This window comes from Catharus ustulatus, chromosome 2 (assembly GCF_009819885.2).
Source record: "Catharus ustulatus isolate bCatUst1 chromosome 2, bCatUst1.pri.v2, whole genome shotgun sequence".
Classification (NCBI taxonomy): Eukaryota; Metazoa; Chordata; class Aves; order Passeriformes; family Turdidae; genus Catharus; species Catharus ustulatus.
The window spans coordinates 73,438,389-73,465,775 of NC_046222.1; the positions used below are offsets into that span (position 1 = coordinate 73,438,389).

The following is a 27,387-nucleotide window of genomic DNA, read 5'->3' on the forward strand; positions in this document are numbered from 1 at the left end:
CCCTGACACCACCAGGCTCTAATTACACGGCTCACGAGAGGCGCGGCGCCCGGGGCCGGATCCCGCCCGCGGGCGGGGCGGGGCGCGGTGGGGTGCATTGGGGGGAAGGCATTTTTCCTTAAACACCGGGGGTCCCTGGGAGCTGGCCCCCGCTGTCCTTCCCCGGGGCTGGATGGCGGGGGCGCCGGGCGGCTCTTTGTTCGTGCCGAGTGCGTGTGCGCGGCGCTCGGGCTGCCGGAGTGGGAGGGGATCCCGCCCTCGCCGCCGTTAACGGGAGGCGCAGGAGCGGCGGAGCGGGGCCGGGCGGGCGGCGGAGCGGCGCAGGGCCGGACCCCGGCTCTGCGAGCGGCGCTCCCCGGCGCTCCCGCCTCCCCCGGGGGCCGGGCGCTGCCCTCCGGCGGCGCGGCGGAGCAGGTGCCGGCGGCGGCAGCGAGCCGGCAGGATGGAGGCTGCCTTGCTGAAGCCGGCGATGATGGCGGAGGTGAAGGGGAGCGGCGCCGGCTCTGCCGTCAGCGCCGAGCTGGAGGTGAAGAAGCTGCAGGAGCTGGTGCGGAAGCTGGAGAAGCAGAACGAGCAGCTCCGGAGCCGCGCCGCCGCCGCCGCTGCGGTGGCCAGCGGCCCGCCCAGCCCGCACCTGCTGCTGGCCCCGCCGCCGGCCCCGGGCGGGCTGCGCCCCGCCAGCCCCCCCGCCGCGGGCCCGCCGTGCATGCCCAGCCCGGTGCCCACCCTGCTGTGCCCGCCGGAGCCCCTCGCCTACTTCAAGCCCTCGCCCGGGCCGCCGGCCGCTGGCGGCGGGCAGGAAAGCGGCGGCGGTCCGGGGGCGGCGGCCACGGTACTGGACGAGGTGGCGGTGCTGGAGCTGGAGGACGGCTGCGGGGAGGACGAGGATACATGGTACATGCGGCTCGGCCCTGCCCTGCTCCCCGGCCCGGCTGTGCCCCCCGGCCGGGCCTCCCGCTGCGGTCTGATTAGCCTTAGCCCCAAAATCCACTTGATCTCCCTGCTTAGACTGAAATCTGCTTTTTTTTTTCCTTTTATTTTTTCCCCCCTCCCTCCATCCCTGCTCCAAACAGTGTCGTCCTGCTGAGGGGCCCGGGGCGTTGCGACCTCCGTGGGGAGCAGAGCTCGTTTCCCACCCCGAGGAATATCATTCAGATCTCAGCCTAGTTCCAGCCTCGTGTTTACATAAGGAATTAAAAATAGCGGAATTTCGTTCCGGGAAAGCCTTGATCTGAGCAGCGCTGCCTCCTCATGCTAAAATCTCTACCAAATTGTCTCCCATCTTCAGGGATTTGGGAGGGCTTTTGTCTTTTAGACGTTGATCTAAATTGTGTCTCTTACGCTCCCATGTAGCTCCAAAAAGCACGGCAGGGTGCTAGTAAATGGGATAAATCAGAAATGACTAGTAAATGGATAGAGCAAAAAATGAAATCGACCTGGGCTGGTTAACCTGTGTAACCGGGAGTGGCTACACTCCCGTATAAAGAGGCAGAAGGGGAGACTGCAAGGTAGAGATGTAAGTAGATCAGGAAAGCCTCAAAACCTGTTTCAGCAGCGTGGGCAAGCATCGCAGGGACAGTGCTGGAATACTATCTTGGCTGTGTAATCATGTGGAATGACACTGATCCTCGATTTTCAAGTGTCAATAGCAATATATAGGTGATCTTTATTTAAGTAAGTTTTAGAGTATCTGTCTAAGCTTCCATGTAGCTTTCTTTTTTATAAGGTTAGTTTTTGAATCAAGCTATAAGTTAATGTCAGATGAGAATAAAATGCAGTGTAAAGAAGCTGAGATGTGTTCAAATATCCTTAATTTTGGTCGAAGATAAAATGTTGAAAAATTAATCTAAATGTCAGAAATGTTTCTGATTTTTGTATGTGCTTCACGGTACACAATACTGTGTTTCTAAAAATGGCTTTTGAGAATCACGTACAAATTGTGTGGAAATTTTTGTCAGGGTCACTTCATTGTTTGTGTGCTTGGTCTGTGCAGGGCTGATTTGGGTTTGTCAGTCCAGACTTAAGTAAAATTTTACATTGGTTCTAACTCCTGGCTTTCTTAGCATTAGAGAATACCAAATTTGTTTGACAGTGTCTTGTTAACCAAAATGCTTCCCTTGTTTACATTTTACAGTAGCAGTCAGTTATCAGTGCATTGTGTGCTGTAGTGAAATTTGCAATTTGATTTCCTCCCTGGGATCAATCCTAGATTTGGGTACCAAAATTTACCTTTATATCACACGTGTATGTGTCCACAGGCAAAATTTTATGACAGGGATTTGTTAACAAATTTAATCCACTAGGAGTGAGTTGTTTTAGCTGTTGAACGTTTTTTGTCCAAGGATAAATCTCCATCATTGTTCATGAAAGGTCAGGTGTGTCGTGCCAGTTGCTTGGGGCTTTTTGAAATCTGTCTTTAAAGCAAACTGCTGTCTGGAAATCAGAGGCCTTCAGTGCATATCCTAGTTGTTGAACAGTAATTTTAGGCCTTAAATACCTTTGGTTTTTTGTGCTTTTTTTGGTTTTGTTTTAATTACAGTTGCAAAAAACCCCAAAACCAACCAACTCTGTGGAACTGGAGACAAGTCAAACTACTTTGTAGTGTTCAGCTTGTTACAGGAAGGTCTGATCATCAGTCAGATGTTCAGCTTTTGAAGCACTTCTGCAAGTTAACAGGAAGCCTGAAAGCTTTTTTTACCTTTACTTTTTGCCTTTCTCAGTATCATTTTTTAAATGTGTGGTCAGGCACTGCAGGAGGTCTGGGGAAATGAGTCCTCTCAGAGCAGGTCAATAGTTGATCTCTGCTGGGATTGCTGTGAGAGAGAGAGATAGCAATCGAAGTGAGGATATTTATTCCTTGTGAGCTGGATAGATAGTGCTGATTGACTTCAAAGGCAAAAAACTCCATGGGGCAGACACTGGAGAACGGGTGCTCTGGTGGAACTTGGGTGGCTCTTGAGGTAAAACTGAGAAGGTGAAAGGCTACTGCTACCTGTTAGTGACCCCCTGAGGAGCAAAATCCTGTTTAGTTTTTGGTCTTGCCTTTAACTTCCCTTTGTACAGGCCAGATCCCTTTACAGTCTGTGGAGTATTTCTCTGGTGCCTTGAGAATCTGCCTCTGGGTGTCCCTAGCCCCATGTCTCCAAGGTGGTCAAGCCGGGGAGCTGAGAGTCAAGGGTCTTGTCCAGCAGACCAGAATAGTTTGCTTCCTGGAAGATTTGCACTCTCCCAGGTGAATTAGCATCTGCTGTGCTTGCTAATCTGCTAGGGCGACAGCAGCAACCCAGATCTCAACCTCAAGAGTTCTCCCATGAAATCTGCTTTGAAACCTGGTTTCCTAATGTGCAACGGAGTTGCCAACTCTTGTCTGAGAATAATGCACATACATTGGCTTTTCTTGCGTATGTGTTTTTTTTTTTCTGCTAGTGTTGTATGTTGAAAATAGATTTTCGTTATTTCTCATTGAATGTTTTTTAATCATTACAAATATGACTTGAATTCATCTGTCTCATCTGGGTGAAGATAAAATCAGATACTGAAATTAAGTCTCCAGTAAATACAAGTATAGGAAAAAACAAGAGCGCAAACATAATAAATTTTAACTTTGGGCAGTGCTGAAATTTAGACAATAGTAGTGATTATATAGAGAAGTTTAATGTGAAATCTACTTGAATTTTGTTTGGACATGCCAGACCTGTAGAGTTGATATTTTGCCACCTCTTTTTCTGAGGAGGGAAGGAAGAAAACTGAAGTCAACTCTTCTATTTCAGGATATATTTCTTTCTGTTAGACATCCTCTTGCAGTGCTTTGGATGTTATAAATTATTAGTGATCTAATAGGAAAGTGAGCTTACAAAAGCAGACTTTGCAGTATTGTGTATCTTGCTGATACTTCTGTGTTTTGGTTAAGGTTGTACGTCTTGCCTACCAAGACTCATGCTCCTCAAGAGAAATCACTGAGTCCTCTGCAGTGGTGCAGACGTGTCCTGGATCATCCAACTCCTGAGATAGAAGCTGCAAAACGTTCCCTATGCTTTAGATTGGAACAAGGTAATCTTATTTTGTTAATTTCATTTATTAGGAGGCTGGCATTTTTGGTCTGATTTTTCACTCTTTAGTGTTTTCACAATTTAGCAAGCTTTACACTTGGCAGACATGCAATTTCTTCATATGTATGCAAGTCCTCCTTTATTACATAAATGCAAACAAATGTTTGAGTTTTTTCATTTCTGATCGTGCAGTAAAATATTTGCCTGCTTTGTTACCTGTTTTTTATTCCTGCACAACTTTTTGTTCTAACTTGTCAGTTTTCATCCATGGCTTAAAATAGAGGACCTCCTGGCAAGGAAATATTGATGCTAACTTTACTATTGGTGTATCTGTTGAGGTTTGAAAAAGGGTGCTTTTCATTTTTTGTGAAGTCAGAATTATCATGGGGCTAAGTCTTTAAAGGTGTATTTGTCAATATCTGAACCATCAGTGAATAATGTTATTGCATCCAGACTTACTTTGCTGACAAATATCTAATGTAGTGTCAGAAGTTTACTAAGTACAGCACGTGCCAAGAAGAGCTGTAACTTGACTATAGTGCTGTTCTGTTGGCCTCTCAGTAATCTCAGGTACTGGAATCCACCTGATGGCTGATCAGTGCTGGTGAACTTAGAGTTCTCTGTGTGCTGACTTTTGATTTAAATAAATACCAGACAGCACTTTTCTTACTTTCTTACTATCTGGGGACTTGTTAACATTGTATGAAGTGTTGTTGAAGAAAGCGATTAAGGGAGGATAGTAGGATTTATAACTCACTAGGAAAGAAGAGAATTAACAGGAATGATGCCTTAAGTTTTAGCTTTTTTATTTTCCAGATTCTGTACTGCCTTATTGTGTGACTCTGAACTTCCTATAAAGTGTTAGCAAGTTCTCTTTACAGGATAGTTAGACAAAATCCTTTTCCAGCCTGAGAACCAAGGACACCATTACAGCTCCAGGCCCATAATATAACATGAACAACAGTGAATTGAGAGCAGATGGGGAGGATGGGACTTCATAACCTGGAGCTGTAATCGGACAATTAACCCAAATGGACTAAAACTTATAAAAGTGTGAAAACTTGTGTCTGAGCTCCATCTTGGGTGGAACCATGGCCAGGCTCTTGTACTGCCCTAGGTGTATCCTTTGAAGGCCTTCTGATAAATACCTGCTTTAGTCCTTTAACACTGTCTAGCCTCTGTTTTAGGTAGCCTCTCACAGGCATCAGGAATGTGACAGAAGAAGGAATAAGGCTAATGAGAGGATGAACATATGGCTGTATAAGTTAGCTACAGCCATCATTAAGATAGATTGAGCATGTTCCTGTATGCTTTGGAGGATATGGGTAGCTAAGTCTCATCCAAAATCAGGCATTTAATTGAATCAGGCTCTGAAGGCAGTGGCCTCTTTGCATTGACTATAAAAGATACTACAATGATTATTGATCTCTAAGTATTTAGTTGAGCTGGTTTGCTGCAAGTTATGTGGGCCAGGCTGTGGTTCCTGTATTGGTAATCATCCCATCTAGTTTTAGGGTGGACTTTGGCTCGTTGATTTGGTATCTGAGTTCAGGTGTCTGTAAGGTGAGCTGAGCATCATGTTTGACTATCAATGGAAGTTTTGTGCATAAAGTCAGGGGAGCTGACCAGGTGACAAGGTTTAGGTGTTGACTGTAGAATGAATTTAATAGCTCTCTGAAGTCCACTGGCAGTAATGGGTGCTTGGCACTCAACCCCATGTGCTCACCTGAAGGTACATCTTTATGCAGTTGGGTAACCAACAATGGAATGCAATCTGGTGTAGAAGCACTATTTATATTGCCCCACAGAGGTAACCAGTGCCCTTTGACATGGCCTGTTACCCTGTTTTCTGTTCAGGACAGATGCAGGCCTTCCAAAGGTCCTGTGCTTTTACTGTTCTTTAATGATACCTTGGTCTTCTCAAGGGGCTTTCAGGTGGGCAGGCGCATGTGAGTGTGAGTCACGTCTTTAATGTCAGTGTAGAAACAAACAAGAGGACTGCATGACCTATTTTTTCCTCTTGAAAGGATTTATTTAAATTGCATAGGCAATAAAGGTTTCAAATCACTTTATGGTTATCAGTTCAGTGTCTCTCTCTGCAGAAGTCACAGCAAATGGCATATGTCACCGAGTTATGTTGACAATGAGTTGCTCTGATCCATATGTTCTGCTCATGGCAATTGGCTCATGAATTTCCTGAGCTCTGTAAAAAGTTTGAGAAATTACATGCCATAAATAAAACCTATTATGAGAGCAGTATGTTCAGGGAGGGAATAGACTTGTGTTTATACTGCAGCAATTCTTTGGTAAAATTGCTTTGATTAATAATTTAGTTAAGACTTGGTGAACAGTCATATTTCGAAGTCTTTTCTTTTAGCACCTGTATCTTTAAGTAATACAAATAAGCAAATGTCATCCTTACTCTTAAATTTTTAGATGTTGATTTCACCATGCATATTTATTTCTTAGTTTTTCAATTAGATGTGAGACTTTTGTAAGAATCTAATAATTTGGTTTTTGAAGTACAGAAGAATTTCCTGTAAGCTGACTTTCCTGTGTTTTGTTTTGCAGTGAACTTGATCAGTAATATACATGTATAAATACGTACACATAATCCATCCAGATTTTGTAAGTCACTGAGTATGGCATTCTTCTTTTCTGGTATTAAAGTTTCAAACTTTGTACTTGTAGTGTTTTCCCCTTTTACCTATATGCTTTGCAAGGGCATTTTCAAGGTATTTTGAAATCTAGTTGTGCCTTTCCTGCTTGGCTCTGAATCAATGGTTAATGCTGAAGTACTTGAGAATTCTTAAATGAGTAGTCAGAAAACATTTATAGTGTACCAGAGTGTGATTTCTGAAATGGTTTATTGGCAGAATTCTCTTAGTGAATGGTGCATTTGCCAAGAATTAAACCAGTTTAGTTGTTACAGCTCTTCAGACGCCAAAGTGCACATGGAAATAAAAAGCAGTAAAAATTGATTTTTGACTGCAAAGTCAGCATATCTGAGTAAGTTCATGCAGACAGAAGAGCTGTGAGCAAAAAAAAAAAAATTTTTGCCATTCTTATTTTATTTACTGTTCTCTTACTAAGATTTTTGATCCTCATTTATTCCTGCTTGTGTGAGTTTTTCTTTCATGAAAATCAGGATGTAATGTGGTAAGTTTTCGTTTGTTTTTTTGAAATCCCAGCATTAGGCTGTCTCATAACAAGGCTAAAAGTCTTGTGAGAGGCTTCTGCCAGAGCAGTCCAAGGCAATGAAATAGTCCAACAGCTACTTGGTCTTTCTGGCCAGAAAATCACTTGAATGGTGGTATTTTCTTTTCACTTTGCTGCGCTCACCAGCCTGTTTGTTTATTAGTGAAAATGACTGTTTTGAGTATTTCGTGGTGGAAGTTAAGATTTCAAGTTGGCGTAAATCCTTAAGGTTTATTATAAGTGCAGAGGTGGTCTCCAGCAAGTGATTCTTCTGTGAACCACTGTGAGAACTTGGGCAAGTTTCTTAACATTCCTTTGGTCTACCACTAAGTAGGTAAAGCTTTTATAATGTTCATAATGAACTAGGCTTATTACAAACCCTGTTTCTGTGGATTAGACATGCTAACTTTAAGGAGGATGAAAGTTAAATGTAACCTCTTATGTTAAGATCTTTGCTTGGATCTGTTCCTGTTTCCCATGAGCAACTACAGTGTTGAGATAATGGTTTTTTGTTTGCTTGGTTTTTTTATGTCTGTGGGCTGGACTGGATCACATCTTTCTTCTTACTCTTCGTCGATTACCTTTTGTTTGAAACCTTTCTGGTTTGTTATGCTTACAGCAGTTCTCTGTATGTTGTAGGGTCAATTTCTCACGTTTGGATTTTAATCTTGTTGTCTATTTTATTTTTTTAGGTTAATTGAAGTGAACAGGGCTACCTAACAGTCTTAATGTTGTGATAGAGCCTCTTCTGTGTTTTCTTGGCATTAGTTGCAGATGTTGGGACATGCTGTAAGTTCAGTGAGCAGAGAGATGTGGTATGTAGACTTCCTATGTGATGCAGATGGGTATAACCCATCTGAAACTGCTGACTGACATTCTGGCTGAAGATACCCTGCCTAACTTGACTTCTTCAAAAAGCTCTGAGCAGGCAGGTGGATAAACTGAGGACTTAAGAGGCTTAGCAAGGACTCAGTCTTTAGGAGCTCAGCTTTATTCATGCTTCAAAGTGTTACCCATCCAATTCAGCCTTCCAAATAGGAAGCTCCTCTTCATTGGGGAATATGAAATATTGACTGAATTCAGAATTTGGCTTAGATGAGTTCTTACTCAGAAGTACCATTTCAAATGTTTAAGATCAGTAGGCAGCTGAAGTCTGTAGGTTTTACAGTTGGCTGCAGTAGTTTATAGTTTAAAGAGGTAGACTGTTTTCTTTCTTAAATTATTACTGTGCTTCAGGATGGATGCTGTTATGTCATCTGTGGATGACAAGGTATGTTGTGAAGCACATCCATTGCAGTTTCTCTTCATTGCTTATAATTCCACAAAACAAAGATTCTCATTAGAGGAATTTTATTTGTTATTGTGCTGGGTCCCAGTGTTAAATATTAGTTAAGGATGATATTGAAACATACAATGTACCCAGAAGAAAAACTGGGAGGAAACCAAACAAAATGATTTCTTTTGATAGTACTGTTATTTTTACCTGTTAAGATTTTAAAAAAATTCTGAAGAGTTACAGCTGGTAGGGCCCCCCAGGCAGGTTTTACCTGCATGTGTAAGTTGTGGTTTATGCAGGAAGAGGCAGTATTCTCTCCTCTTATTCTAACTCTATTCCACTTTCCACAGGTACTTAGTGAAATAATTTATTTTGAGTCTTTAAGATATATATATACACTTAACTGTTAAAAACCACTGTCATGGGGAACTTCTGTGCTGTAGTCTGTTAACACCAGAAACAAACAGAAAATACTGTATGTGAACTTTTTTATCTTGTATGCTTGAGCTGGGTCCAGTGCTGAAACAAGGGCAAGGTGGAGTTTTTTTTTTCCTGAAGTAGATTTCTTAGGTTTAATTTTATTTGCTGTCTGTTGATGAATCAGATATGTATGTTGGGATACTTAGAACTGGATTAATAAAACTTCATACAGCTTTTGTTCACATATAATGGCAGGCTAGTTCTATGTAAAATGCTTTTGAGTCAGGAAGTGATAATATGCAGAAGCTTACAGATGGTTGTTGTTTTCATCATAAATAAAATGCCTAAAGCTCTAGAAGGAATGAAAAAAGTGGCATGAGAGGTTTGGTTCCTTTTTGTGTGTGTTTCTGATAATAAAAAATGGTAAGCAACCATAGCTCTTATGCACATCTTAGCACCTTTTGAGGAATGTGATGTCTTGAGGGTCAGGCTAGGCATCTGCTGCAGTACAAGTGCTTGGAGTGCACCTATACATGCACAGCAGTTACTTCCTAATAGATTTCATTTATTTGAAGTAATTTGTTGTAACAGCTGTATCATTCCAAGCACTTCTTGGAGGTTTTGCAAATGCTGGTATCTCTGGATTTTCTAGCACAGCTGCTGGGGATTTGTGTATTTCAATTTGGAAAAACTCAGGTTTGATACTCGAGTTGCATTTCAAACAGAATATTTCTCTCTCACTGTACTCTGCAAGTACACTTGAAGATAGAAGTGTTTGATTTAAAACCTTATGGCAACAAATGCATAACTTCAGAGATATCTCTTGCCTTTTTACTACAACTCTTCAGTATGATTTCTACTTTTTATTAAATTGCAATATGCATACTATTTAAGAATGCTATTTAAGAATTTAATTTCATATTTGAGGATTGATTGCTGTGCAGCTCATAATTATTTGCTTAGAATAGAGTTCTAGTTATCATACTTCCAAAAGGAAGCTGAATTCTGAAGTGGCTGTAAAGGAAGAGAGGTGGTGTTAAATCTTGACTCAGTTGAGAAGACACCCATCCCATTTTGGAGGGTTTTTTTTAATCCATGCTGACTACTGAGCTGGGATTATTATCTCATGAGTGGTTAAACAGCTAGAAACACTTAAATTTCATGTGAGGATTTCAGTAGGCTTATTTTAAACAACTTATACTCACAATGTAAGTTCAAAGCCTGTAATGCAGTGTGTGTTTAAAAGCAATAGAAGTAGCATCAACACTGCTTTATGCTAAAAGTACAGGCACATTTATTGTTACCTAGCAGAGTACTAATACCTGGGTTGACTTCTAAAGTGTGCCACTACTTCCCTATATAGAAATTTAAAAAGAAACCTAGGTTTTAATGATTGATTAAGGGCACTTGAAAGCTTAACCCTCTGAAATTTTTCTATTGAAGAGAGGATCTTTTCAAAACTGGACTGTTCTGGATGCTGTAATTTCATTTTTGCTTCTGGTAGTCCTTTGTGGTTGCTCACTATTTGCTATTCCCCAAATTACTGTTACAGCTTTTGTCTTTTATGTTGTCTTTCTTTCACGCTCTGTTTTTGATGTTTGCAGAAGAGAACTGGGAATAGCATTTCAGAATGCAGACGAGTGTGGTACAGGTAGCACTGCTTCTTTACTGAAACATTTATTTCTATATGTTCACTTTCAGGGAGCACTTGGTTTTTTGTCTTCACAACAGTGCATCTTTTGGGAAGCTTTTGTTCACACTGCCATGTGTGTAATATTGTGCTTTTATGCTGTGATCCTTGAGTATCTTTTTGTAAATGTATCATGCGGTCATTCATCTTGGCAACTGCCCTTGTGTTTCAATATATTAGAAAGAAGTTGATTATTTGCACTTCTTTTTCTGAGTGTTCTACATTCAGCATCTCTGTTCGTGTTTAATGGAAATAAAGTATTTACACCAGTCATTTGCTTTTACCTAAGGGTTTATGCAACAGTTCTTGTAATAAAATCCTTTTTACTCTACCTGATAAAGAAATGTAGTCATTAAGCTGTAATCTGAATACTTTGTGGGCAGAGGCATTCATAGATTTGCTTGATTATTTTTTTTTATGTTGCAACACAGAAGGTGAGTTAGTATGAATGATAGAGACAAGAGTTTATAAAAACAAAATTCCCGAGTGTTCTATTTTTTTCCCTTCATGAAATTAAAATACTATTACCTTAATTTTACTTCTAGAATGGGATATTCTTGTAAAATTTTTTATTACAGAAAATGTTTTCTTGGGGAGTATTTACCCTTAGTGATGTCACTAAGCTATTCTAAAAGTCTTCTGCATGTAGATTTATCACAGTAATGGAATGCTTCACTGAAAACTTCATGCTTAAAGTCTGAGGGGGAAAAAGTAGTAAAAGTAGGACAAAAAATATCTTTTTCAGCAAAAAATAGTTGCAACCTAGGTAGTTGCTGTTTTGAAAAAAGATTTGCAGAATTTAAAGATTTTGGGTAATGTTAAAGGAATTAAGTTACAAAGTATACTGCAACAAGTTCTTGAATGTTTTATACTGTGATGGGAATATTTGGCTGTGGAAGGCCACGGAAAGCTTATATGGGGTAGCAATTTAACAATTAGCAATAACATTGAGCATAGCATTTCTTTGTTTTATTTATTTTATGTATTTTTAAGTCTATTCTGTTGTGTTAGCAAGATTAAAGAGGTACTGGATGATGCTCACTGGTCTGAATTCACCAGTGAACCAGTGGTGAATTCGGACCACTATTATCACTCTTGCAATGTAAAGTACCTGTTAACTAAGTCTGCACAGCTGGCTGAGCTCTGACTGACCCCACTTTGTAACACCAGAGAAATCTGTATGAAAACACGATTTTGGGAGAACTTTTTGCTTGAAAGTGGATGGTTGTTTGCTCAACTTAGCCAACCACACGTGCCCCGCTTATGCAGAGGGGGCCATTGCACTTGCAGTCTGACTTGGAACAAACAAGTTCTACTTTTGGAAAGGAAGTCACTTTCTTTGTATTCACTTGCCTTTTCCCATTAGGTAGTACCTAGAACCAGTGTTGATTTTGCTGCTTGCCCTGTGTTAATTCAGGGTGAGGAGACTTGTACCTTGAAGTGCACAATTCTAAAATAGTTACTCAGAGTTAGAGGTGGATAACGTTGAAGATACCCTCATGCAGTCAGATAAATTCCTCTGTAAAGGTTGATGAGTTGTGTCGTCTGCTGCATAGGAGAGATCAGTTCCTTTTTCTTAGTTTTGTCTGGAGTTGATGGAGGACAGATTGTTTCCAAGTTACGTACAGTAAGGATTTGTAAGAGCTCTTTTTCATGCTAAATGTTATGCATAATTTCACTGAACCACAGTAATTTAAGATGGATACCTGGAAGAAACTGTCCACTTCTGAAGAAGCCAAAGGACAGTCCACCCAGCTGTTCTTCAACACTTTCGTGAATTGAGTCTGGAGATAATTTCTCTCCACCAATTAGGAAAAAACCTTGGAGTACTTAGTATCAAGAGGATTTGGATGCAATATTACTTTATATTTTTAATAAGTTTTGAATACCCTCTGCATTTTGTAAGACTAGCCCTGGTGCCTTTCATTGAGAGATGGTTTTTCACTGTCTCCTATTTCTTCAGTCATGGCACTTCTGACCTTTTTTATAGTCATTTGTTTAGAAGCTAACCTCATTCTCCACAATGAGGACACTGGATGCTTGGGTTTGTTTTTTTTCACATACTAGTAGCTATCTGTATCTTTCTGTATAAGGCACAAAAGTTTTGATCCATATGCCAATCACTGGTGAAATGGTGTAAATTCTATTGTTGTCTGCTAGTCTTAAGTTAGATATGTGGGATGTTGCTTTGTGTTGCATCTGTATCACAGAAGAACATTGATGTGATTAAATCTTCCTTGGAAATATCTTTTGTGTCTCAATTTCCAGCTCCAGATGTGGAGCTGTTCCTCTTGTATCTGACTGCAAGGACCTTGTTGTTTGGTCTCAGGTGTTTATGTAAATTCATAGAAGATGTAATGGTCCAGGTTTGTTCCACCCCATTTGGGTTTGTGTCTAGTAAATACATAGTTTATGGTTCAGTCGCTTTGACTGTGATCCATTGATCTTAGCGAGGGTGCCAAGCATAATCTGGCAATCCTTTGTTTCCTTGAGTATCCAGGTGGGTAGGTGGATATGATACACAGTGAGGCACAACAGCCTCATTGAACTGGACCAGCTGGAGCACTAAAATGCCATTACATTCTGGTTTTAGAGCACTGAATCATGCCCTTGCTGTTATATGCTGAATGATTGGTTCTGCTCTACACTGTAGGTGTTAAAATGAGGCTGTCTGCAAGTAGTCCGTTCTGTGTGTGTGTATGTATTCTTTTGCCTTTTCTGTTTGGAATTGCTTTTTACATATAAGAAAATACAATGTGCACTTTATATTGATGCTGTCATTTCATAGAAAAATTATCAGCACACAAGAAAGTATGTGCAGGATCACTTGTGGTAAAAGTTTGCCACTGCAAGTTGACTTTAAGTATTATTAGCTGCTTGCCACTTCATTTAAAATTGCTTGAAAATCATGTTAAAATTTGTGTCAGAAGTTAAAGTAAGCTCTTAGAGCTAGGAGCTCTAACTTGTTTTATTCTTTAGGAGTGGCTCATATAATGTAGTTCCTGTTTCATTGGGCTCAAGGTCCTTTCTACTCCACTGTAGACTTAATAAAACAATAGGATTGAGTAGAAGGTCTTTTAAATTTGTGTCTGACTGGTACCATATATTTTTTAATTATTGTTTTGTTTTATTTTAGAGTTAGTTGGCACTTGATGTATTTGTGACTTTTGTCTTCAGGCAATTTTTTCTTAAAATGCTTGAAGCCCATTGTGAATGCAGGTCAGGGTTTTGTGGCACGGGTGATAGCGACTGAGTCATCTCTTGTGTCATTGCCTTCAGATGCAGAGGACTTGGCTCAGCATCCTAATGTCTTCTTTCTTCCTAAAAGTCCACCATGTCCTTCAAGCAGCTCTGTGGAATGCTAGCAAACCTTCTCCATGGTCTTTGTTCCTTCTTCTTAACCCATAGGAAAGGCAAGATGTAAAGTGATTTGCAGGCCAGCATGAAATAGGGAAGAGTGGAGTGGCACAATCTTGGCTTCAGCCTGTTCTTCCATTGTGTCTTCAGTTTTATTTTTTGTCATTTCTGCTTCATGTATTGCAGTTGTATAGCCAGTGTTTGGACTGCCTCATGGTTGTTTCCCAATGCCTTTTGAAACACTGGGTGTGAAATACTTCACTATAGTCACAAATGGATTTTTATTTATAAATTTTTAAAAATCCCAAATTGTATGTAGGCACATATGGTCTTGTTGTGTTGGACATAGTCCAAAAAATATTTTAGCTGTTTTTGGTTTATGCAGATGCTGATAAACCTGAAATAATTGTTTGGAAGAAATAAAATGTTTCTTTATAGAGAAGCTTGAAGAAACAGCTCAAACTATATTGTCAGAACTTATTGTGGGCATGACAGGTTCTGGTGATGGAAACACTTAAAAGATGCTGCAGAGTACCTTTTATCCTGAACAGAAAGATGGGCATGCAGGATGCTGCAGCAGTGTAATGGTTGTACTGAGGGTGCTTCTGCAATTTGTGTACTTTTGACTCCTGTGTGTCATTCTCATGCTTTCCCTGTTGTATTGTGCTCTTGGGTGATAAACTCCTCTCTCCTCCTTTGCCAGCTTATACCTGTGTTACTTGTTAGTGAGGAGTAAGAATGCCTTTCTGTTAAATGCTTGTACAGTTCTTGGTGCAGTCTACATCTGGAATGTACTTGCAAGGCAAAGTTTACTTAAGGAGTGTCCACTGAGATACCTGATATCACCCCAGGGAAGCTTAAATATAGGAATGTGCTCTGAGTTAGTGTCAGGAGACATTGGTCTTTCTCAGGGGAATCTGAAGAGGCTGATCTGCTTAGCTTAAAAATTGTTGCAGAAGCCCTAACCCCCATGATAGTAATGATAATGGTATCTTTATCTAACTCCTGTATGTCACTTTACCCTTTTTCCTAGTAGCAATTTTTTGGCTAGTGCTTCTTAAATTGACTCAAGGTTGGTGTTGAACCTTAATTCTGTGTGAGGATATATATATTCTGGATATGTTGTTATATTTGGCAGTCAGTTAAACCTCTATTAGAACTTTCTTTAAGCATAAACTCCCATGAATTTTTTCCATGTGGTGTTTTAGAAGCATGAAAAATCTGTTTTGCAGTAGCTTTTATTTTTTTTAGTGTTTTGTATCTTTTCTCTGCTTTTGGCAATAGTTTTAACAGTTTCTCATAATAATCACATAACTGTGACACTTGCTATATTTATCCAAAAGCCACAGGGTTCCTGGAGGGTAAGTACTGCTTTTGACCTCTATTTGAGCCTAAGATTCAGCTTTTTCAGTTTGCCTCAATACAGGCAGCAGATATACTTGAACAAAGAGGGAGTGTGGCATCTTGGAATGGTATTGGAGTCAGAAACTGTAAATTGAGCTCTGTGGCAAAAGCCTCCTGCCAGAAATTTAACCTGTGTATACAGATGGCAAGTAGGTACAGTTTTAGGATGAACTATTGTGTTTGTATGGGCATTGCTGGGATGCAGAGGAATTCCAGGACCAAACAGTAATGTTAGGAAAAGAGCAGTTTAGGGTTAATCATGGACTAGTTTTATCTTTGTCTTTTCATGTATCATAAGTGATCAAGAGAGTTATATCCCAATAGACACATTTTTTAATTCTCCCTGGTATGTAATAAAGGTCCTATACTGTTAGGATAAGAATGGGAAGTTGTCCTTCTGTGAGTCTGTTTTTAACAGAATGGCTCCCTCACCCTTTATACTTCTGTTTTGCCGATGGTAATGTACCAAAGAAAAATACGTAAACTACTAGAAAATTTAAATTTTAGAAATGTAATTACAGTAATTTCATGATTACAAGCCGCACTGACTATAAGCTGCATCTCTGGGTGTCGGCAACATTTCTTTCTTTGTCCATAAATTAGCCACACCTGATTACAAACCGCTCTGTCATTTGCAGCGAGGACCCGCGTGCAACGAAGTTGCCAAATAGTCACAGGATCGCAGGGTTTACTGGCCCGGTTCGGGCCGTGCGGGCTCGGCCCGCTCAGGGCTGCCGACAGGGCTGGGTGACCCAGCTCGGCGGGGCCGCTTGGGGCTGACCGCCACTGCCGCCGGGCTCGCTCGCCCTGGACTGGCGCTGCCCCGCGGTGGCAGGCGGGGATGGAGCCCACCAGCACCTGTGGCGGTGGTGGCAGGCGGGGATGGAGCCCATCTACTCCTGCGGCAGCAGGCAGGGGCGGGAGCCCCCTGCTTACACCCTGGGCCGCAGGGATGGCAGCACGGAGCCCCCACCTCCCTCCCCCCCCACGCTGCCGTCGCGGAGCCCGCCTGCATCTGCTGCGCAACAGAGAAACCAGTTTGTAACAGTCATGTAAACCTGGGTTTTACTGGCAGGTGCTCAGCATCTCGGCTGCACTTCCGGGTTTGGAAATTTCAGAAAATTTTTCACATATTAGCCACTCCTGAGTGTAAGCCGCATTTCCGGGGTGGGAGCAAACTTTTAGTCAAAATGGTGTGGCTTATAATCGTGAAATTACTGTATGTATTTTAAGCTACATTTTTCCTCCAGCAACTTGATCAGAGCAAAAATACACTTTTGATTCAAATTCTTGCCAGTGTATCTGATTAGCATTATAACACATGTCTACTTAGGAGATGTGCTGTAAATCTCATGTGGCATGTAGAGATGAAGTTCTCTTTTATTAACTGGAGTTACTGTGTCTGAAGAATCCATAAACAGCTCATAATAGCATTTTTTGATACTAGTGCAGTGTATAGACTAAATGAATAGTACAACTTCAGCACGAGAGTACCTTGTGTAGTAGCTGAGCTCTGATCTGCAGGGAGAGTTAACTAATACCTGTTCTTTAAATCACACAGAGAAGCCTTCTCCTCATCCTAGAGGAACCCGCTAAGAGTGGACTTACAGAGTGAAAGGGCAAAGGCACCCTTATCTTCGTGCATTTTGTCAATAGCAGCTGAGATCTTCTTGAAATATGTTCAATGTTTTTTGGAAATAAAATTGTTTATACTGTAATTGAATGTTTGTCCTGATTATTGCATAGTTGTGATCTGATCTTAATTTGTTTTTCTGCAGTGGTACTGTTACTATTGTCTTCTGCTCTCACTTTTTCAACTTCCACAACCAAAGCTGCCGAAAGGTAGTCTGTCCAGTAGAGTTTTCTGGGATTGTAATAACTCACCCCCTACCAATATGATGAATCAAAATTGCAAAGCAGCTGTTGCTTTTCTAAAGACTGAGAACATTTCTAGAAGAGTGAATAAATTGCTATCTGCTGTTGGCTGATTGAAGTGGGGATGTTTAACATACAGTTTTAAGAGAGTGGGGAGTTTTCTGCAACAAAAAAAGCCTGATTAGGTTATCTGGTTTTGAAAAGTCTCCTTCTCAGGTTGAAGTTAAGAAAATACTGTAAGACTCATAATTTCTTTGCTTTTAGAAAAAATAGTAGAATTAGAATTTTTGCTATTAGAAAAGATTAGTAGGAACTTGCTTGCTGGTGAGATAGCTTCTCATGTTCTTCATAGCCTTGAAAGATACAAAGAGCATATCCAGGCACATAGAAGACCTCACACCTTCTTACGTTACCAAAATGTAAGTACCTAACATAAGACCCTAGGAGTTGATCCTGTCAATGCACACAGCCTGTCTACACCCTGCAGAGCATGCCAAACAACTTAGCTCCAATATATCCACACAGTGCAGTGCTGCATGGATAATGCCTGTTGGTATAGCTGGCACTGGGATCCAGCTATGAATGAATGCCATGATACCTCTCATATTTCAGCTTTCAGGTTTCTAGTTACCGTATCTGTCTCTGTGTGTTAAATGTTGTTAATCATGCTGAAAATGCTTTCAAGAGAAGGTTCATACTACTTTGTTTAAGCCATCTTAAACTTCAGGCTTGAAATCAGTGACTAACTGAAAAATAGCAACATCTTCAAAGCATGAGATCTGTCTTCCTCCAGTGACGGAGAGTAGCATCACTGGTTAGGTAGGACTGGAGGTCACATTTTAATGTTTTACACTAATTGAGCTTAATACAGATCACAGCTTCTTAAAGATGGAGGATATGCTGTCTTTTGCCAAATGTTGTTGTTCTACTTCTGTAACTGAAATTCAGGTTGAATTCTACAGTGTAGCTCTCAAAAGAATTTTTAATCATCAAGTAAAATTAATTTCCGGCTTTTACTTACCTGTGGTAAACTGGAATTAAACCTATTGAAAACAGGCTTTCTATAGCTTCAGGACTAACCTGTGATAGCAATCAAGTGTCTCCAGTTTCATGGTATAAAGGAAGGTAACTAAATAAATACCATTTAAAAATATTTTATAATTGTGTCTAACGTACTGTAGATAGTAGTAGAAAACTTCAAATAATAGAAATGTAGTAAGAAAAAGACCATGCTGATCCAAAGCCTGTTGAAGTCACTGGAGGTCTTTAATTTACCTGGGATTTGTGCATTATCTTTATACTCCTTTAGGTATTTTACCTACAAATTGTATGCTTTTGGGGATGAATGTCAAATAACTTTGAGAGGAGTCTTCTGCTTTATATTTGAGGTTAAAAATGTGATAAACTGAGATTTCATGTGTATTGTTTCCCACATGACTGAAAAAAAAAGTAATATTGTGCTCTAGATTTGGCTGGCAATGATCAGTACAAATTGTTTCAAACTCTGGAGTTTGATGCCCTGCATTTAGAGATTTTGCTACAGGAGATTTTGCAAAACTTGCCTAGACACCATGAGGTTCTTCTGACTCAAATAACTGAGCTACATGTAGTATTCTTGCCATTTGCACAAGTGTTGGCGTGGTTCAGGTCTGTGCTGAAGATGTGAATGCAGCATAGTTTTGTTCATCGAGAATGTGAAAAGATGTAAATCCATTGCCTGCTTTGGCTAAAGTCCTTGGTATGTACATACATTTGTTCTGGGAAGCTTCCCTTGTGTTGCTTCCCTTGTGTTGGTACAGTCTGTTTAGTTCACTACAATGCTTGTAGAGTGTTTTATAAAGAAAACTTTGCTCAGTGGTCTAAGAGTAATTTACCAATGTTATTCTGCTGTACTGGCAAAATGCCCCTTCACCAACTTGGTTTTCATATTAAGGAATCCAAATAATTGAGTAGGGGCGTGCAGTAGACTGGTTAGGGGAAGCAAGTCTCTTCTAGCTGCAAGGCCAATGGCCAGGGAAAGCAGCATGGTCATGAGTAGTAGTTCAATGAGTAATCTGACAGAGAACTAGCCAAAAATGAATTTGCCATCTTTTGCTGCAACGTATTGTCACTACAGCCGCCATGACATGGGGGTGGATGAAGCCCACTGAGTAGGGGATATGAAACTACCTTTCCTTCCTCTTGGATGGTGAAGCAAACTTCTCATATAAAGATAACCCCCAAGGACAGAGCTGTCTGGCTGAGGAAGAGGAGGACCTCTAACTAAAGTCACATAAGCAGTGTATGGACCAGATGGATTGGTTGCTTGAAAGCTTGCTTCTGAATAATACATAAACATGTCTAAAGAAGCAGCAGGCCATATTTCTCTCAATCAGCTTCACCATAGATCTGAGTTTTAGGATGATGAAGGGCTTATTCAAATGCACAGATTTATGATCTTGGGTCTATATTAGAAGCAACTCCCACTCCAACATACATTACTAATTTAATATATGATACTAGGTTTCCCTCTTCATTGATTCAGAATCTCATCTATCCAGAGTTGTGAGGGCTCAGCCTGCCCCGGGGGATGTGCCCCAGGGTAGGCTTGTGGAGCTACAGCTCTCCTGTTACTTTTTGTTAAGTGGTTTGCAGTCTTGCAAAATAACAGCTCTGGTAACTATTTTCCATCTCAAAGTGTAAGGAATTTCTGTCTTTTTAAAATTTCTTGCTCAGGCCCTGACTTTAAACTTTCTTTGTTTCTGTAAACCAGACCTGAAAATCGGTGAAAAACCCTACAAACAACATGATTTCTGGTGAGGTTGCCAAAACTCTGCCTCTTTCCTCCTCCGTGAGGATATTGTTCGGCTACAGTTGAAGATACCTCTCTGTAAGATGATGACAGTTTTGAGCCAGGGAAAACAGATATACCTGCCTCCTCATAATTTTGGCTTATGGCCATGACCCACAAAACTGTGATGGTAATAAATCTGGCACAGTGGCTATCAAACTACAGGTCACCAGTGTTTTACCGTGTGAGCTGCATCTTGGTTAGGCATCTCTGCTGAAGATGCTGCAAGTTTTGAAGTACAGCAGCTGTGGAGGTGATGCCTGCAGCCACATACTCCTTGCTGCTGCATATTTGCAGACATTCCATTGACTGTTTCAGACTTAGAAAGAGTATGTCATAGTGGTCTGACAAGCAAATCTCCACTGTATTTAACAGGTATGAACTATATGGCAGACAAAGGTTGCTAGTGATGTCCTGAGACCCAGTCACGCTGTCTCTCAGACCTGGGAGATGCTACAGACCTGACCAACACTTAAAGAAAAAGACAGAAAGACCTTTTTCTATTGAAAACATACCTGTTTTTATTGCTTGTGGAGTATTGTGGCAAACAGAACCAGTAAACCAATTCTGAGTGATTGCAAATTACCCTCACCATAGTACTCTGTGGGATTTTGCTTTGTCACACTGTCACTGAAATATAAACAAAGCAGTTGCCAAAGGTAACAAATTCAAGAGAGAAAACCAGGTTGGGATGAGTTTCACTATGTTTATACGCAATCAGTATAAGAGTTTGGATTTTGTGTATGATGTTATAGTAACGTGTGGGTGGATGCAATGATGGACCTGTGTTTTATTAAGGAAAATATAAACACTTTCACAAATTGTGCCAGCAGAAATGATTCCCCTTTGAATTAACAGGCAGTAAGTAAAATCTGATTCATGATGATCACAGTGCTCCAACAATGTTAAAGTGGTATATATATCGTGACTTCTGATACAGCTCTGCTTAAATCTTAGTGCCACAGACTGCAATAGCAATGTCTTTGTGAAGACACCCTTTTCGCATCAGAGGAACTCCTAAATTAGTGTGGTGTGGAGCTTTTGGCAAAATCATTTCAACAGATTATTATCCCCACCAGACTGGGTGCAGCTGGCTGTTTTGGAGGTATGCCAATTGTGGAAGAGACATTAATTTCATGTTACAGTCCTACCTTCTTCCCCTGGATGATGCAGTAGCCTCCTCAGAGCTTCTTCATAGCTCTTCATTTGTGCCTACAGGAGTTGCTACCCCTTCAGATCTAATAGCAGAGATGATTGGATGATAGCTTCCCTGCCCATTTCATTCAGTGCCTGCTGGGTGGACCTAACCAGGGACTTCGGAATTTACAGCCAGAACCAGCAGAGACAGGAGGTCTATCCGGCTGACCCAGAAGGAGTTGGAGGAAGATGTTTCAGTGGCCTTAGGTGCATTGTCTGCACATCATGGTGATAGATGTTTATCCAGTGAGTGACATCATGAGGTGGTTACGATTTTGTTCCTTTTTTTGTTGCTGATTGTGAAAATAGGATAAAAATGCTATTGCTTTCCTCTGTACTGTGTGGGTGAGTAAATGACTGGTGTCAGACATGGAGTTCATCTCGCCTGCCCTTACACACATCTTGGAGGCTGATCTCTGATGTGTTTGTTTTGGAAGCAGTATTACTTCAGCAGTCCCACCTTCCTGCTGCTGGTCTCCACTTCTCCATCTCTCCCTTAAATATGATGAAACAAGTGAGCTTCATCTTCCTGGTAAAGGGGATTGAGAAACTCTTCCTTGTTTAAAAAAATTAATTAACATAGTGGTCCCCTTCTAACTGGAACTGCTGCTGAGAAAGTTGTTTGGTGACTTCAATTCAATACAAACTCATTTTACTAGGATGTATGCAAACATTGCAATGCTCTAGGGCTACAAGAGCTGTCTTTTTCAGTTGCTTAGAAAAAGTGAAAACTGAATGCAGTCTTTGAACTCTTTTTTTTAACTCTGTTTATTGTTCTCTGTAATGAATGCAGTCAGAGTGAGTTTCTTTTGAATGTATGCAGAGATCTGTATCGGAGCCAGTCACTCTGGGCTTCTATTGTAGGCAGAGTAGACAAAGAGGCACAGCTCATGTCCTTTGCAAGCAGAGGTGAGATGAATCATGCCCTGTCCTTCCTCTTGGAAGTAAATGGTGTCCTGAGGTGACTAGGTCAGCCATTGTTGTCTGTATATAAGAGCACCTTCATTGAGTCTGGGACATAGGATCCAGCATCATAAAGCACCATAAATAGATACTGGTAGAGAGAGAAAATGGGGAAATGGGATATATGCCTGCCCTGGCACCATGCTAGCTGTATAGCCACTTCAGTGACAGAACTAGATGTGAACTCTGAATTAGATGTGATTTATTAACCTTTGGTCATTCTTTTGTGAGTTTGTGTTATCTTCCTATGTTAATTTTTGCATTCACAGCGCCCCTTGGTAAGAATCCTTACCAAAATCGTGTTTTTGAAGGCTTTTGAAGTTGCTTTTCAGTTTTCCTAGGCTTAGAGGAAAGTGGACACTATTTATTAATTTTCTCAGTTCCTCCTAATTTATTGCTGTTTGTCCATGTGGTGCGTTGCCCCTGGCTAGACATCAGGTGCCCAGCAAAACTACGCTATCATTCCCATTCTCAACTGCACATGGGAGAGAGAATTTAATGAAAGGATTGTGGGTCAAGATGAGGGCAGGGAGAGATCAGTAACCAGTTAACGTCACAGGCAAACCAGACTCGACTTGAGGAAAAATTTATTTTATTACCAATCAAATCAGAGTACAATAATGAGAAATAAAATCAAATCTTAAAACACCTTCCCCTAACCCCTCAATTCTTTTGATTCTTGAAAGAAGTCCCTTTGTGCAGTCTGTACTTGGGAAGTTTCTGTTCTCATTGCAGTTGGGGATGAGGGGATGCTCTCCCTCTTGTGATGGAAAAATCAATGGACAGAAATGACAAACAAGCCTCAAGCGTTCTGTGAGGTCTGTGTGACAGGGCAGGGAAATAGTTTTGGGCAGTGACAGTTTCAGTGTGTCTGCAAATGTGCTTTAAGCATATGAGGTGTGACTGTGCCTGATGGCAAAGTTCCTGTCACTAGTAGGATGGCTGACTGAGCTACAGCTGTGGTTAGGAAATCAAACTGGAATAAGCTGATGGGATGACCAAAGCTGATGGCTGTGGGAGACTGGAACTAGGAGTGTGCTGCTCGAAAAGTCAGGAAGTTAGCTGCATAACATTCAACAAGATTGGAAAATGAACATGGCCCAACTAACTTCCAGATTTACAGGTACAACTCAATGCTCTTTACTCACAGTTACTAGAACTGACAACATTGCTGTATTAAGCCCAAGTTTTACAATCTTGTAAATGATAAACTCTTTCTTTTTTCAATGAAGTGAATTTTAATTACTTAAAATTGCAAAGGAAACTTTTGAAGCACTGTGTTTTGATAAACTCTGAAAGATGTTACAGTCCTTCCGAGCACAGAAGCTGAATGTCTCACTCTTTGAAACAGACCAAAGGATTGCACTTACTTCCAAGGTCCGTATGTTCAGGAGCTGCTGAGGTACTTGAAATACAGATTTTGCTGCTTTGAAAACCTGGCTCCCCGAAGTTCTCGTATTGGATAGGGGCAGCAGTGTTGGTTCCTGCTAAATATCTAGCACCTGTCTTCTGCCTTATGTTGCTTCTTAGAGGAGCTCTGGGTTTTGGAGCAACTGTAAAAATCACTACAGGCTGTTGAGTAGTGGGAGCCCATGTTTCCTGCTTCTTGAGCCAGTGTCCAGTAACAGCACCAATCAGTGAGTAGTGGGGAATATCTTCATGTTTTCCTCTGTCAATCTTTTCAGGCATGTTAGACACATAGCGATTCCCAGACTGCAGGAGTAATTTTCAAACTCCGAATTGCTTTTTTACAGGGATCAAAAGTGAAGGTTAAATACCTATCTTTGGGAGGGAGATACTAGTTGTGCCTCACTAAGGTGATGCCTCTTAGCTGGCTTAGGCATTCTTATCTCTGGTAAAGAGAGTGTTTTGAATTCCCTTCTAGTACCCCGGATTTTCTCCTGTGATCAGCTAAATGCTTCTGTTTTCCATGTAGGTCTCTGTATTTTATTCCCATGAGAGGTATTATTCTTTTAAGCGTGGCTGCTGTGCAACCACGAATATGCCGAATACAGCAGGGAAGTGGTTTGGGTTTTTCGCTCTAAAGAAATTGTGTTGGCAGGAAATGATTCGCAGTACTGTGGATTGACAGTATTGTAAATATTCCTCCAGTGCTAGCTCGAAAGAGGATTTTGGTCATGCTATGTGATTAGAACCCATATTCAAATGTCTGCATGTATGCAATATAATTTGTTTTAAGCTTGGGCTTTAAAAGTATTTTTGACTTTGCCTGGAGGCCTATACAAAAGTTAAGCTAATTGAGTCGATAAACATGCCAGATAATGCTTCATATAATTTAGCATGTTTAGTCAGTAGTACAACACTGATATATATGATTTTATTATTTTTTGTCTTTATAGCAAAAAAAACATTGTTGATTTGTGTTGCTTAGAGTGAAAGTAAGTTCTTGTTCTGGCAAACTGAGCTCACTGAGTTTCATAATGGAGTTATGAAAATGGGATGGTATTTAAAATGTGCATGTACTTGGTCTGGTTTCTTGGAAACCCTTACAGCCTTAGCTACTATGACCACAGAATCAGAGAATGGGTCAAGCTGGAATGGACCACAGTGGGTCATCTGGTCCAACCTCTGTACTCAGGCAGGGCCATCCTGTAACACATTGCACAGGATTGTGTCCATATGGCTTTGAAGTATCTCCTGTGAGGGAGACTCCACAACCTCACCGGGCGACCTGTTGCAGTGCTTGGTCACTCACATGTCCTGGGTACATCACTCATGATGTTCTCCGATGTTCTCATGAGATTCCTCAAGTGGAGGACCTGTACTTGAACTGCCCCTGTTCACCTAGTGTAACCTCTCATAACTAAAACAACATGATGAGGATCTTTACCTGTTGTTACCTTGTGTTCCAGCTGATGAACATTTCCATTTATTTAAATAGCAAATTTTGTCTTTCAGCAGCAAGCTTCTGTATATGTTTAGGATTTTTTTTTTGCCTTACGTAGCTTAAGTGAGGAATTAGTTTTAGGAAGGGAATTTCTTTAAAGGTGGTATAGAATCCTGTGGTTTTGCAGAGTGTGCAATTCTGTGAATGTTTAGTTGTTCAGGCTTTCATGTGAAGTTTTGCAACAGTTCTTACTAAATACTGATTATTCATGGGAGTCAGTATGGTGAATATTTTTGCTTTATAATTAGTTGCTCATATTTTCTTATATGAGTTACTATTTTCATCAGTTTTAGCATTTTGATATCTCCAGGGGTGTTATAAAAATAAGGTTTATTAGTTTTTAAACCTCAGTTTTGTTAGTAAATATTTTAAAGGTATGAGCAGTCTGACTTGTTGTTAAAGGAAAGGTTTTTATTGCTTACTTATGTGGTCAGTTTGAAAGTCCTTTTTTAACATATTAGAGTAGGTACTGTGCAACACGGTGCATTATCAGCAGTCTGATTACTATCAAACCCAAGGAAATCATACTCAAAAAGCTGGACACTTCTAATAACTACAGACTTAAGATGACTGGGACAACTTATGCGTATTTTATTGCAATATTTATTCCACCACTTTAATACTTAAAGAGGTCAGATTGAAAGTGTTTATGTCTTTGATGTCAGTAGATTAAATGGATTTTTTGGCTTCTTTTCCCTTGGTTGTTGTTTTAGATGCTCCAGCTTTCCTTTTCATGGCTGAATCGTTTCCTTCAGTATAAGTTACTCAGACCAGAATTATATGTTTCTATTCAACTGCAAAGATTAGAAACTTTCTTTGTTTTTAAAGGGTAATTGATAATCTTAATTAATCTGCAGATAACTGGCATTGGGGCTTTTAGAAGAAGCTGCAAATACTGTAAAATTCAGAGCTGAACAAGCTGGGATTTTAAAATGAAATTCTTAACAACGTTGTCTTGTCCATGCATAGCAGAGTGCTTATCGTGCTAACCAGGACAGTCTCATGTTCAGTTTGGACCAAAATAACTGTTCTAAAATGACTATCCATTGCACAGTTTTGGGATTTTACAAATTTGCCTACACATCTGTAGCACTCGTTTCCTACGTACTGTTTTACAGTTTTGGCATTAGCACAAGACTTCACAAAGTCTGACATTGCCGTCTTTGTTACTATGGTAAAGTACTCAATATGTATGTTGATACTTCGATTTGAAACCTAATGAAAACTGTTTTCTATATTTGATTCTAAATAATGGGTTTATCCATATGCCTAAAAAGTATCTGTCATTTCCTGATGCTTAAACTAAAAAGGTTTATTTTAGGCATGGTGGTAGAAGTTTGTAGAATTGGGAATAATTTACATTGGTATCCTTAGAGATTTATTATATATAGAGGTTAGTGTAGATAGAGCTTCTTGGCCTCATCCATCCATCCATCCATCCATCCATCCATCCATCCATCCCTGAGAACACATGCTGTTTGAAAGAGGAATTTGGAGTCTGGTTTGCCATAAATACTAATTAAATTCTTGGTGTGGGTTCTTGCTTTCAAAGTCACGATAACTGTTGCCTTGTGCTCAGTGGGCCAGCTCACAGTGGTTATTGTAGAGGGTAATGAATGATGTTTATTTATGCTGTGTGCCCAACCACATCTGGGGGTGAGAACATGCTGGCAGCTAATTGGCCTGGCAAATGATCAGGCTGCTGCTACAAAGCAGGAGCTTGTGCTAGGCAGAAAAATGAAATCTCGAGGAACTGTCATCCCTTGCTTTTATTGATAGTTCCTGGTGGAAATGACAGACATTAGCTGTGGATGTGATGCTGAGATCTACTCTTACTGTATGGATTTCTTTCAGTGAATGCCTCAGATCGATTTGCTGTTATTAACACCTTGTGAATTAATCTCATCCCCAGGGACTCATGTTAATTGCTAGTTTATAGGGTTATGTCCCGAGACACTTGAATGCTTCACTTCAGAAGTGATGATGTTAGTGAATGTTGAGGACAAACAATCCAGTCAATATTGTGTGGCTTGGCATTGAGCAATTTCCTGAAAGTGGTGCTGATGCTGCCTTTAAAGATCTCAGAACTTTGGGTTTCTTTGAGCTTCAAGGAACTAGAATCACCAAAAATGAGAATTGCAAGAATTCTTTGATGAGGGGACAGCAAAGAGCACAGTTTGAATTTTTATGTGTTACTAAAATGTACTTAGCTACCTTCTT

At 40.5% G+C, this 27,387-nt stretch overlaps 1 protein-coding gene across 3 annotated transcripts in view; it reads left to right on the forward strand.

Moving 5' to 3' along the window:
• Nucleotides 1–390: 390 nt before the first annotated feature.
• The window catches only part of SLAIN1 (SLAIN motif family member 1), a 50,195-nt gene continuing 23,198 nt past the window's right edge, over nt 391–27,387 (forward strand). Inside the window, exons 1-2 of one of the 3 annotated variants that reach the window (XM_033051570.2) lie at nt 391–894; nt 3,911–4,050. In XM_033051570.2, coding sequence (XP_032907461.2) covers nt 443–894; nt 3,911–4,050 — 592 coding nt within the window. In that variant the 5' untranslated portion in view covers nt 391–442. The remainder of the gene's footprint in view (nt 895–3,910; nt 4,051–27,387) is intronic. The other 2 variants (XM_042778990.1, XM_033051571.1) reach the window with 2 other exon arrangements.